At 46.0% G+C, this 13,164-nt stretch overlaps 1 protein-coding gene across 1 annotated transcript; it reads right to left on the bottom strand.

Moving 5' to 3' along the window:
- Positions 1-7,224: 7,224 nt before the first annotated feature.
- On the bottom strand, positions 7,225-7,860 carry Tnp1 (transition protein 1). The gene is made up of 2 exons (XM_005361653.2): positions 7,644-7,860; positions 7,225-7,454 (listed from the first exon to the last, which is right to left on the bottom strand). Exons 1-2 carry the CDS (start codon positions 7,855-7,857, stop codon positions 7,426-7,428), a joined length of 243 nt encoding a protein of 80 aa, XP_005361710.1. The 5' UTR covers positions 7,858-7,860; the 3' UTR covers positions 7,225-7,425.
- Positions 7,861-13,164: the final 5,304 nt, after the last annotated feature.

The raw sequence follows: 13,164 nt of genomic DNA, 5'->3' as shown, positions 1-13,164 counted from the left end.
AGCCATTTGGTGCGTGAGAGTTTACGTTAGTGAATAGTTTGAGGGTACAGTGCACCACGGCAAGGAAACCATGGCTGTAGGAGTTCGCACCCAATGTTTCACTGTGTGTCTGAAATCAGGAAGCAGAAAGAGGTAAATGTTGGTGCCCAGCTTATTGCCAAGCTCATGGGATGGTGCTGCCCACACTCAGCGTGAGTCTTCTCTCTGTTGCACCTCTTTGGAAATATTTTGGAGGACAAGCCTCAGAGGTGTGTCTTCTAGGTGATTCTAAACCCTGTCAAGTTGACAATGAAGGTTAGCTATAGGGGGGCAGCATTCAACTTTCACTGTGCTTCACTATCTTTAAAGAGGTAGGCCTTTGTGAGAATTTGACCTGACAGTCAATTGCATTGGGGTGGCTTGGCCCAATGGGCATTCTTTGGGGGGGTACATGACCTGAATAACCTGAATAAAAGGCCAGAGTAGGGTGAAGAATGCTCTCTTGGACTGTGGAGGGCTCACTGCAGTGGTGACCTTCCTTGGACCTCCCCATCACATCTGGGAACGAAAGGATCAGCAGCGGAAACAGCATTGCTATCTCGTTCTTCTGTGTGACTGTACTTTATATTCTGCACCTGTCTAGTAAACCTGACTTAATCACAGAGGTCCCTTCCTCGTTAGTAGACTCTCTCTCCTTGACTTCCCTATAAAGACAGGTTAGAACGTTGAGGCGAAGGCTGTGAGGAGGGGCTGGCAGCATGGGGATGGGGAGAATAGCTTCAGGAAGATACCAGAGGTGAGTTAGGTGAGGCAGGTACCTCTCAGGGATTTCCACTGCTGTGTAGGAAGACAGACTAAGGCTGAGTACCAAGAGCCTCCGGGATTCACCCCAAGACTTTCTTCAGTGTTCAGATCAGAAGTTACAGAAAGTGAAAACGACATTTTCTTTGGGTATCTGAGGGCGAACTCCCTCTCTCTTATGTGCTCTTTCGCACCAGTCTCTTTACTGTTCTGCCTCTGTTTTAGCTCTCCTGCACTCGTTCCAATTCTTCCTACTTCTTCTTCTAGCTTCTTCTCCCTAAAAACTAAAAACTCTTTAGCATAAAAACCCTTCTCTTTACAGGAGCCTTGAAGTGATAAAAAATCACAAGACTTACCTCTCATTGGTCAAAAGCAAATTCCTAGGGTTAGCGATAGGGAACTGGGCCATTGTCATGGCAACATAAGGTTCCAAGGTTGTAGGAATAAGACCGTGACCAGAGGGGTTGGGGCACGGTGCCCAGTGGTAAAATTTGAGAGATAGATCTATAGTTAGCAGACTGGAAGGTGAAGAATTGACATGCTTTGTGCAGCAACCTGGTTAGACATCTGCAGTTCTGACCTTGTGCACAGCTGTAAGGTTTTAAACTTATGATTCATTTACAAAAAGCCTTTAGTCCAGTTTGAACTTGCTTTGAGGTGAAAGTGAACTAATTATGTGCAGTTAGTCTGAGCAAAAGACCAAAGCAGGCATTTAAGTGTCTCCAGTCCTCATAGGACAAATAGATCTAGCTATGACGTATGTCCAGCACATATTCTATACAACAAAATTATATAACTAAATGAAAAGTCATCTTCCTGACCACCCACAGATATATATGCCCACAAGATTGAGATGTAATCTCATGATTACATCTACATATCACATGAGATCATACAATACAATGCAGGTATTAGGGAGACATTAATCTACTTTAGCAAAAGTGAACAAGTTTCCAGAGTCAATGATTCTGCAGGCCTTTCCTGGGGAGGATTAGCCTCCATCAGAGTCATGCCTCTGGTGGGTTGACATCTGAATCATCGATTGCCATGAGCTGTATACCATGGCCTCTGACAGCTGAGGGCCAAGATCCTGTCCGGCTTCCCAGCAGCAGTCCAGAAGCAATGCAGAATTCTGAGTTCGAGTCCCAGCTCCCACGTCCCAAGAACCACAATGGCTGTCCTGGAGAAAACACTGCGCTAGCATCTGAGGTGGACAGGTCTGGTCTCCTGAGATGCCATTTCTGGACTCGCTGTGCTGAGCCGTCTCTGGACCTGGATGTTTTCTAAAGGCATTGAGAGCTTCTCAGAGTTCCCCCGGGGAGGACCACATAAACAGGTGTGATGTGGGTCTGAAAGCAGAGTGTGGCCACAAGCAGGATGTGTCTAAAAGGCCGGAGCAATGAGCGACACGGAGCGGCATTGGATTGCCCTTCAGCTTCCAGACAAGGCTTGGCATGGGGACTAGGGCTGAACTACTCCATCCCAGCACCTCAGGCTGGGTACCTGAAGGCAGACAGTCCAGGGTAAGACCATAGAATGGCATGGCGAAGCTCATAGGAAAGATTTGGGAAGGTGTATCAGGAGCTATTTTTAGAAAAAGGTCTTTCCCACATTCCCCGTTGCACAGGAAAGGAGACCAACTCTGGCTGGGTCCCAGGCATGTGTCACTACGCTCTGTCAGAATTGTCTTTATTATCCGTGGTAAATTGTTTGGTTATAAGGGAGAATATGAAAGACTTTGACAACCCCAGACAAGTTATTTACTCTCACATCTCCTCAGCCTTCTCACCAGGATAGCACTGCTAACTTCAGGGAATTAACTAAGAGGGGTGTCATAATCTTTTAAAGTCAACTCTTTGATCTAGGAGGCCAATGCGCATGAACTTACTAGAAAGTCAGTGAGGCCCTCTTCTCTTATGCTAGATCTTTAAACTTTACAAACCGTGAGTATAGTAGCTGAAGTAAACAGACAGGAAGCCAATGAGGGAGAACTCTGAGGGAAAAGCAGCCTTTAATCCCAGCCCTTGGGAGACAGAGGCAGGCAGATCTCTGTGAGTTCAAGCTTGGTTTACAGAGTTAGTTTAGGGACAGCTAGGGCTGTCTCAAAAAAACAAAAAAAAAAAACAAAAAAAACCCAAAAAAAACCCTAACAACCCCCCCCCCCAATACCATTATGAAGAGAAATTAATCTCACAGGTTTTTAGACTGGAAGTTTCAGATAAAAGGGGCAAGCAACATTTCCGGTTTCTTCAGAGGTTCCCTCTTCTTAGCTCGGAGGGCCTGCCTCTTGGTTGTCCCTATGTATACCATGCGCCTCTTTATCGTCATAGGGGAACACTAGTCAGCAGGATCAATGTTTGTTCTCCTCTTCACCTCTCCAGGTCCTGTCTCTGAATACAGCCACATCTTTAAGTACTGGAGTTAAGAGCGTCCATTGAAGATCTTTAGGTGGACCCAATCCAGCCCAACGCTGATGGTATGTATGCCTGAAATACATTGAGATAGTTTAAAAAAACACAAGCAAGGTAATCAGATATAAATAAATTCATGAGCTGAGAAGTCTATTGCAGTAAGAAGCTATTGGACGCCTACAATGTATAGAAGGCACCATCCCCACATCTGCAGGCATGCCCCACAGAGCCAGAGAGGGTGTCTAGTGATAGGGCTTCGTGTGAGTATCTGTTCATAGCATAAGCACAGCTTGAACCAGACTCCTGTGAGAGTTAGGAAATTATCCCATGTTTCATTCTTCCGAGTGAAATCTACAACACAGCAGCCTTCTAGATGCAAATCTTTCCAAATTCAGATGCACGGTTTTTAACCTGCCCCTTGGACACTGTTGACTGGTTGCTTGCTCGTTGAATTCCATTAGTGGGAGTGTCTGCGCTCTATCTTCCCAGACCTTTATACGGAGACAAGCCCTTCTGTTAGACAAAGACAACCCATTTTGCTCTAATAGCCATACATCTTTCTCTCTGCAGAGCTTACCCTTCAGTTCTGGCTTGCTTTCCCCAGCTCGGCTTTACAGTTACAAAGTGGCTGTGTTTCACCTACGGTAGTCAGTTATGGCGGGGAATGCTGACATTCATCCCACTAAGGAACCCAAACAATTGGTCCTTAGCTTCATGAGGCTTCCAATCAGTTAAGAGGCTCTCCACTGCGTTAGAGTATTATAGCTCTGTGCTGGAATAAGAGGGGATATGATTCATCCAGCGGGGCCCCAAGGGGAGAGGTGCTTGTCTGGCACCCTTGTCTGTCAACAGTGCTCTGCCAGTGGTAGGTCTACAGTGAGTCTAGTGACTGTGTCCCCTCTGCTCTACAACACACTGGACCTGAGTCCTGAGACTCTGAAGTTCTTTTCCACTACAATGTTTTTCCTTTGTTCTTCTGATTCCCCCATGAGAGCTAAATACACAATGTCTCCTGTCAGCAGCAGCCCCGCCATTCACTTACTGCCTTTTATTGAACAACCGTTAAATGTACTAAGTACATAACAGCACACTAGCCTTCCCCAGGAGAACATGCAAGTTCAGACTCTGTTCATCTTAAGGGTTAATAATTTCTCTCAATGTAAGTGCCAGAACACGGTGTAATGGCCTTTCACTCTGTTTATGGAATAATGACTGTTCTCTGAAGCTATAAATATGGTCTGTGTACAATCAACAAACCTGGCTGATTTAGTGGGGAGGATGTTTTCCCAACCTGAGGGTTCCTATCATGTGTTTAGGGAAGCTGTACCCCATTAGGGCCATTGAGACAGAACCCTGTAATTTTCATACCCCTTTAATCCTTTAATTCAGAGAGCCAGAAATTTCGGGGGCTTGAAGAGATAGACCACCTTTGTTAAACTGTGGTAGACATTTAACGCCTGTGAACCGTTGTCTTCTGTTCAACAGGGTTGAATGTAGTTTGTGCTGCATGGGGAGATGATGATGGGCCTCCTGAGGGTTGAGTGTCTACTAACACTGTAACTTGGAAATGACACAAACTGCAAGACGAGAGACATTTCTGTTTTTCCAAGTCTTTACCCACCCCTGTCCTCCTCTTCTGAGTGCCTCTACCCACCCACCCTTGCGACATAGGCCAGGCACCTTGCCAGCTTTTCTTAGATGAAACTGAGGCCAGCCCACCACTGGTCCCCCAGCCAGAGGACTCACCCTCCTCTCTTGCGAGACACAAAGGGTTTCTGTGACTCAATCAGATTTGGGTGCTCATCTCCTAGTTGTATTGCTCAACGTGGTGTGTAGTAGATGTGGTTTACATTCAGTCCCTGAGGCAATTTTCTAGCTAGACCTACACACTTATTTCGCTCCATTTGTAGACCCATGTGTGGAGATTTCAGGGTTCATCTGGTCCCTTTTGATGCTCTGGGTAGGTGTGAGTTGCTGACTCTTAGATCCTCGTGCTGACCCCACTGAACAGGTGACAACGCTCGGAGGAGTTGAGCAACTTCTAAGTGTGGAGCGGTTAGGAGAACATCTGCCCAACTAGGCTGGTGCTGTCAGCTGGTTCAGAGGTCTCCAGCATCTTAGGCTGTTATGCTCTTGTCTAAACATGCCCATGGCCAAGGCAATTTATAGAAGAAAGCATTTAATGGGCATCCATTAGCACACAGGCATGCATGGTGCTAGAGAAGTAGCTTTAGCTGAGAGCTTCAAATCCTGATCTGCCAGTCGGGACAAGCCCCAGTGACATACCTCCAACAAAGCCACACATTCTACAATAGTTGCCAGTTAAAGCTGATAAGGGCCATTCTCATTGGAACCACGGCACCTCACTGTAATATAAGGGTCGGGCTCATTGGGGTTTCCGTCCCACCAGGTCCCCAGTGCATTGGGTGCCACCTCACTCCCTGGCTTCCATAGGCTTATGGCCATGCCCGTCAAAACAATCACAAACTATCACATTCCAAAATGAGGGAGAGTGGGTGGAAACTGAACCAAAGCAAAACTAAGAAATGAAGCCACTGGGCGGTGGTGGCACATGCCTTTAAACCCAGTGCTTCGAGGTCTGTCTGGTCTCCTGTATGAGTTCCAGGACAGGCCCCAAAGCCACACAGAAAATTTGAAAAGCAAAACCAAAATACTTGGTATATCTTTGATTGGATTCCCAACTAACATTTCTCTTAGGTTGGCCCCACAGTCTACAGCACGACTTGGCAGGTGTCCTTTCGGCATCTCCATCATACCTGTTCCAAAGTGACTGGACTAAGTGACTAAGTACTTTTAGCGCATGTCCAAGATGTAGTCAGCTACCTTTGAACTGTCAAACTGAACTACTTGGTAGAGAAGTGATTACAGTCAAGGTCACAATCCCTGTGTGATGAGTAGGGTTTAGGGTTCAAGTTGATTTTTGAAGAGGATTTCCCTCACACATGGCAACTGCTTCCAGGGGCACTGGAGAGTCAACTAGACAGGGAAAATCCTCCCTAGCTCTGACCATGGGGTTAGTTTCTAGACACAGGAGTCAGCTCCCCAGAACTACTCACAATCTGCAACTGGAGTAAGAAAATGTGTGTGTGTGTGTGTGTGTGTGTGTGTGTGTGTGTGTGTGTAAGATACTGTGCCAGGTGTCCAGAGTGCCCTCGTGATTTTTGCCTTGGATCCAATGGGAACCTGGAGCTGATCTCTGCAAGGCAAACAAGCCCATAGGTACATAATATTGCATTCAGAATTGGGGCCAGATTACCAACTTTCTTCCCAAGGGAGTCTTTCTAGATTGTTCACCGCCCAGAGCAGTCTTCAAACAGCTGCTCCAGTGCTGACCTTCCCATTGCCTCTGCAGACACTCCCCCCAGAGTCATCTGAAGGATGCTAGGAAACTCAGGGTACCCTGAGACCACTTAGAGGCCCTCTATCCCAGCCATCTCATAGGAAGGTCAAGGTGACCTAGAAAGGCCCTTTTTGTGGCCAAACCCTAATTTCACTTTCCAAAAGACCAAACATGATTTCAGAACATGGCATTCCAGAGAAACTAGGAACAGCGAAACATCACCCCAGTGAAGCTGTTCCAGTCCCAAGGCAAGAGAAAGGAGGACAGAAATGTTCTGAGCTTGGATATAGTCATCCATGTGTCCACATACCTGCCATGCTGAGTTGGGATGGGTTTGAAATACAGTTGAGTTGGGATGGGTTTTAAGGTGGGTTTGAGGTACAGTTGAGTTGGGATGGAGTTAAGGTGGGCTTGAAGCATAAAATCTTAACTGCTACCTTTGATTTTATGCTGCAAGCCCACTTAAGACTTAACACAGTGCGTTCCTTGCTACCCAGGTAAAGGTCCAAATCTTGAGTTGACTGCATTCTGGGTAGGCAAAGCTGGAACATACACCAAGGTGTAGAGGGTCATGTCTAATGGTTTTACCTCCAACCCTGCGTAAGCTCAGAAACCCAAATATTTTCCAACCAAAAGATCAAAAGAAAATTTCAGTTTTCACCAGTTTTATTTGTTTTCAAAATGTTATTGAGATGTTGGGGAGAAACAGCCAACATACATTCCTTATTTCACCGCGACTGGCATTGTATGCACTCGATGGGATCTTTCTCTGGCTTTGCTCTAACTTCAGACCTCTTTGGCAGTCCCCTCTGATGTCCTCAGTTGCTGTCTGGTGGTGGTGAAGTCCACCAGGGAAGAGCTCATTTTGCTGCATCACAAGTGGGAGCGGTAATTGCGACTTGCTGTGGGGAAGGACAGATTTACAACAGGAAGACCTGTTAAGACACAGCCATCAGCATCCTTATCCCTAGGAACTCAGCCACACAGCTCCAGCATCTCGGGCTGAGATTGCTGGTTCCGACTGAGGAATGCCTTCATGAAGGCAGCTGGATAAACACGTCCCTGAATATGTCTACCCACACTTCACTTACCGTCATCGCCCCGTTTCCTACTCCTCAGGCAGCCCTTCCGGTATTTTCTCTTGCCGCCTCCTCTCTTGACACCCTTGTGAGGAGCTCGGTTTTTTCCTCTCCTCATGCCATGGCTCTTTAGCTTGCGGCTGGTCGACATTGTAATTTCTGCCAAAATGAGGGGCTTTGCAAGGCCGGCAGGGCCAGGAGTCCACGTATTTAAGGTCTTATCCATTGTGACTGCAAATGGGTGTGGCTTAGCAGCTGGGTGGGGCTCTCTTGTGATGTCACTAGCTTTTGCTACATCTTGTTCATACATATGAAATAAGGCAGCCTCTTCGGTGCAGCTCAAGTCTGGTCCTCAGTTTTGAGACCTCCCCTGGTTTTAAGTTAAAGGCTTTTCAACAGGTATCGAACCACTAAGTCCCACCCCTATACTAGGCCTGGGAAGTGTTTTGCCAGTGCTTATTAAAATATGTCTCTTGCCTGCAGAGAACTTAAAAGTCCTTAGTGTGGATATTCGTGTGCATGTGTGCCCAAGTCTCACAACTTCTTCAGGCAGCAAATGTATTTCCATAAACACTCGAGTCTAGGAGAGCTGATTCAGTGTGATCCAAATGTATTCTTCCCAAGCACTTTTGACACCAGGGTCTGGGTAAGTCTTGGTGGCTTTGGGATCTTCACTGCTCCCTCTAGTTTCTCTGCCTGCTTCAAACCAGTAGAACACCAGAACCCTTGCAGATGTGACAGAGATCTCTCCAAAGGTTTCCACCTGTCTGTCTAGCAGTTTGGGATGCAGAAACACCGTCATTTTAGTCACAAAAATTTGCTTTTATATGTCTGTCACTAGGGAAATAGTAAAATGACAGCCTAAAGACAAAGTCCTGTGTACATGGAACTTTCAGCCTAATGGCTGAAATCCGTCAAACCACTGATCAGGCGTCTACACAAATCTGTGAATTCTGTTGAGGCTGTGGAGTGGGTGGTGAGTGAATGGGAGAACTGAGCGAAAGATAACTCTAGACTGTAGCGGTGGTTCAGGAGAAAGGAGCAAGTGGCTTAGCTGTGGGAGGGAGAAAGGGCAGCTGAGATAGACAACTAGACAAGGACTGAGTCTTGGAGATGGGCTGGATGTGAGAGGTGTCAGGGAGTGGCCTGTTCCTGGGTCATGTAGTGGCCTGGCTGCTTGAGGTTAAGCAGGATCAGGCAGAGCTTGTGAGTGTGACTTTGAAGGGCCTTTGTGGCTTCTAAATAGATAAGCCGTGCCAGGATTATTGTGTAGGTGAGTCAGGAAGACTTATCCAACATTTTAGCCTTCCTTTATAACTCATATCAAGTCCAGCAGCACAATTTTCCACAAACACTGAAAGTTCTTTCTCTCTCCACCATGACTGTCCTCAGTCGAGAACTGGGCAAACGTGGAGTAGGAGAGAGAAGCTAGCTTAACCCCCTGTCCCATATTGCTGATGTTTATAGGTAAGAAGATAATATGTTTGAATGCCAGATCCCTTGAGTGTCTTAGCTTCAAAGTCAGTAGCCTGTTTGAGTCTCATCATGGTATTCTGTTCACATTTTGGACACTTCCTGGTGTGCTTGAGGATAGTTTGGTAGCTGCTTGTCTCGTAACCCACATCACATTGCAAAGTACTTCCTTCTAACCAGCCAAAATGACCTTAAGAACTTGTCCACTGATTCCTTGGTGAGTTTTTTTTCCCTTACAGAGAGTGTGGAGCTGTATAAAACAGTGTTCCACCTTGCCCTTTGTAGCTGAAGCTCCTCTGTCCATCCCAGTCCCTCTGCTTTTTTCTCTTACACACAGGCCCATGGGTATACAGGTCTCCAAAGAACCTGGAAGGTACAGTCTTGCTCATGACCACATACAGCTTGGCAGTAAATGATTCTACCACAGAATGGCAGCTCAATGAGCCTTTGTGAAAAACAGTTGTTAAGAGAATAGAATTTAATTTTCTTAAGTCATCCTAGTCTTCCCATGTTGCTCTACAACTCTAAGGAGGATTTCACCCACTTTTCACATTCTCATTGCCCTCTGACCTTTATTCAAAGTCTACTACCCTGTAATACTGCCCTTCAAGTCAAGGCCATGAACAATGTAAAGTCCATTTTGTGCCTGGATTGCCGTGTAGTGTGTTAAGCTGGTCTCAACAGAAAGCAACCCGTCTTGGTTCTGGTCCTGGTTGGATTTCTCAGGGCGTTGTCTCTCTTGTTTGCAAACAAGCATGTGGAGTTAGGTGACGAGGTGGTCACTGCGATGAGTTGGTGGCAGTGATGGTCCCTTTGTAGGTATCAACTTGTTTCTTTTGTATTCCCCACAGGAAATGTCTCCCAACGGTGGGCCTCTTTCCTCCACACCTTGCCTTATCCAATGGGATTCAGGTTTTATTTCTTTTTTGACTTTATTATTTCTGATTAACAAAAGGAAGTAGTTTCTAGTAGTAGTTGACAGAGAGGTGTGGGTGTGGCCTTTTGTTGAAGTGGAACTGTGGGTCCCTTGGAGTAGTTAGGTGGATAGATCTGGTACCTCTCTTTTGAGTTGGTCAGATGCACTGACCATATAACCTCTTATTTTCTATCAGGACAGCTGGAGTCACATGTGGTACTAGACACTTCAAAATATTATGAGATCAGAGAGCCTCCCACAATGAGACAGACTTGCTGAGAACAGTTTGACACTGGTGCTTGGTGTTCACCTCTGTATTGATTTAAGAAACTTTTCTGGGGGTATGGTCCCGGAGACAAGATATTTCTGTCTCCAACTCCCACCTCCCTAAAACCTGCTCTGGTCCAAGAGAAATTGAGGTCACAGGGGAAAAGCAACTGGATTTGAGAGCTGTTGAAGAAACAACCCAAAAGGTTCTGGTTTCAGTTCTACTTCATATTCCACGTGGAGAAAGCTGAGCTGCAGAGAACTGTACGTGGGGTAGCAAGTCACGGGCTAGGCAAGAGTTGGGCTGGGGATCCGAGGGTTGGCTCTTAAACCGTATCTTCTGGGGTGGACAGGGAAGGGTTGGACACCAGATACTATTGAGTTGCTTTTTCTGCCCCAGTGAAATACAAGCCAAAGGCAATTTAGGAGAACAATGACCTTACCCCTGACCCTTTGCAGGTTTGGAGAAGTTCCTACCCCATCGAGAACCATCTGCGAACTCAGTCCGCTCACTGTCTCCTTACGCAACCTTCTGCTAAGTTTTATTTTGGTGGGGAAAAAAAAACCAGTGAATGCCAAAGTTGCTTCAAATAAAGTAGCAGAGGACTAGCCTGGTAGACCTGGTTCTTCCACGCCTTGGCTTGCCCTATGGGACGCAGATTGTGTTCCTTTTATTTCTAGTAGATGGAAGAGAGTGGATAGCTTCTGACAGCTATTAGAGAGGGATGTAGGCAGGGAGGGAAATAGGGAAGGAGACAGAGAAAGGGAGAAAGAGATTGATTTCACAGGTGGGTGGGCTGTGTGGAGTAGTCCTTAACTCCACTGTAGTTAGAGACTTTGAGGCCAGGTCTCCCACTGGCCCTGCTCTTAGGAAGGACAAGTTCAGAGCATGACTGTTGAAGCCATCACATGGTCATTGGGATCCCCTCTCACCTCTCTACACTCTGTTGATTTTCCTGAGCAGTCCAATAGACATCTTCACCGGGATGGATCTGCCCATCAAGTTATTAAGAGGGAGAATGTTAAAGTTTCAGACAGCCCCTACACATGCTCGTGACTAAGTCTGAGTCCCTCTCTGAAATATTAAGTCTTTCAGATGTTGATTTCGGCTGGGGAGTGGGGACCGCCTACCCTGTTCACATGTATACCCTGTCTTGTGTATGGCTGCTGATGTTTTTGTGCAGACATGCCATGGGCATGGGGACAGGCTGGGGAGAGTGAAAACAGATGAGAAACCTTACTAAGGGCCAGAGCCTTCCAAGCCAAGCATACATCTGATGTTTTGGTAGAGAACCAAGGCGAGAGACTCAGGACAAAGAGTGCTTTTCTGAGAGAAGAGGAGGGACTTGAACTCAGCGCACACCTACAGTCAAGTGCTGAGAACACCTTGGTTCTCTAGATGTTCTCCTCGTTCACAATTTTTTTTCTTTCTGGCTCCTGTTTCATCTTTCCTACAGAATTCCCTGGATCATTCTAGAAACAATTGCTAAGTTTTTAGTAACATAGATAGTGAGCAGCTAGAAGTTAGGGACTCAGTATCTGTGGAAGACCCTTCTGAGGTCCTTATCATGTTCGTTTTGGGGGTTCGTTGCCTAAAGGAATGTAAGTAGGCACTGGAAGAGACATTATTGACCAACCCTTGGCTTATCTCAAACCTGAGGACTTCCCACTGTTCCACAGTGTCTTTTCCACTTGGCTTAAAAATATGTTCAGTCTTGACTCTTGACTCTTCACCATGGCAGGATCATGGTGGGAGAAATATGAAAGGAGGAGAGGGCAGGGAGAAATGCTATATTTGCAAAGGCAAACTTTAAATCAGAGATCTGAAAGTCCAGTTTATTTGAACTTCTGAAAAATTATTTTATTTTGCTTTCCCAGAAGTCATCACTAATAATAACCTGCATGATGTGGTTATACACAAAGCAAATTCAAATTTCATGCTTCAGAAGGGTCCAGGTAGCACTGACCACTTTCCTGTCCCTACTAACTTTAGCCCTAAAGAGTATACATGTTCTCAGAATAGCCTGACATTGTAGTTCTTTTTCTGTTAGAGGCCAAAGTCACACCACATACTAGGGTGTTGGAAATCTGTATTTTTGATTTTGCATTTGAATTAAATTACCCAACACATTTGGTCTGTAGAAATGAGTGTGTTTGGATCTGTCTATCAACTGGAGTAGGGACATTTGAGTTGGAGGGTTTCTAGAGAACATAGACAAAGTCAGACACCATGCCCAGAATTCCTCATCCCCAGCCAGGCTTCTTGACATGGGCCAGGATGTGCAGCTGAAATGTCTTTTCCTTGGCTTTCCTTCCCCTGCCCTATGCATTTTTCTTGCTTCTTTATCTTCTTTCTTATGCTCCAAGAGCCATGTGTTGGGGTCCTTGCCTTACTGAAGGCGTTCCACCATCTTTTTTATTTGCCACTAAGAAGGTCAAGATTCAGAGGTTGCCACATGTTCTGCCTGCAGCAGGCAGAGGAGGTGCCAGATGGCCCCATGATACTTAGTAGTAGGGCTGGACCTAAGAAGGATCCTTAAATGTATCATTATCATGACTACTCCTGGATTGCTTTTACCATGAATAATATAACCATTCTGACCAGGCTTGTTTTGTTCTTCTGACTTCCTTTACCGACTCTGTTCCTAGGGAGAATATCTGTCTGCTTGTGGCTGCAGAATGATGGAGCTGACTCCTTCTCTGCCTAGGTACTGATAGAATTCCCATATGTAAAGCTGTCAAAACTATAGGAAGAATGAGAACAAAGTAACTTGCCTATGGTCATGGAATTCTGCAGCTGTAAGCATAGAGGTGTAGTGACATTTACCCCTGCCTTCATGTCCCTCTGTTGGGAGAGTACATGTAACCTGCCTAGAA

Source organism: Microtus ochrogaster, linkage group LG4 (assembly GCF_000317375.1).
Source record: "Microtus ochrogaster isolate Prairie Vole_2 linkage group LG4, MicOch1.0, whole genome shotgun sequence".
NCBI classification, from domain to species: domain Eukaryota; kingdom Metazoa; phylum Chordata; class Mammalia; order Rodentia; family Cricetidae; genus Microtus; species Microtus ochrogaster.
The sequence above is the reverse complement of the archived record's forward strand: the minus strand, read 5'-3'. Positions and strand labels throughout refer to the sequence as shown.

What these genes read in the sequence shown, in the direction of transcription:
- Tnp1 (XM_005361653.2), bottom strand. Translation starts at nt 7,857, where the DNA reads ATGGATAAGACCTTAAATACGTGGACTCCTGGCCCTGCCGGCCTTGCA. An exon ending in TAGGAAACGGGGCGATGACG is followed by an intron (nt 7,455 to 7,643) that starts GTAAGTGAAGTG and finishes CCTTCCCCACAG; the next exon opens with CAAGTCGCAATTACCGCTCC.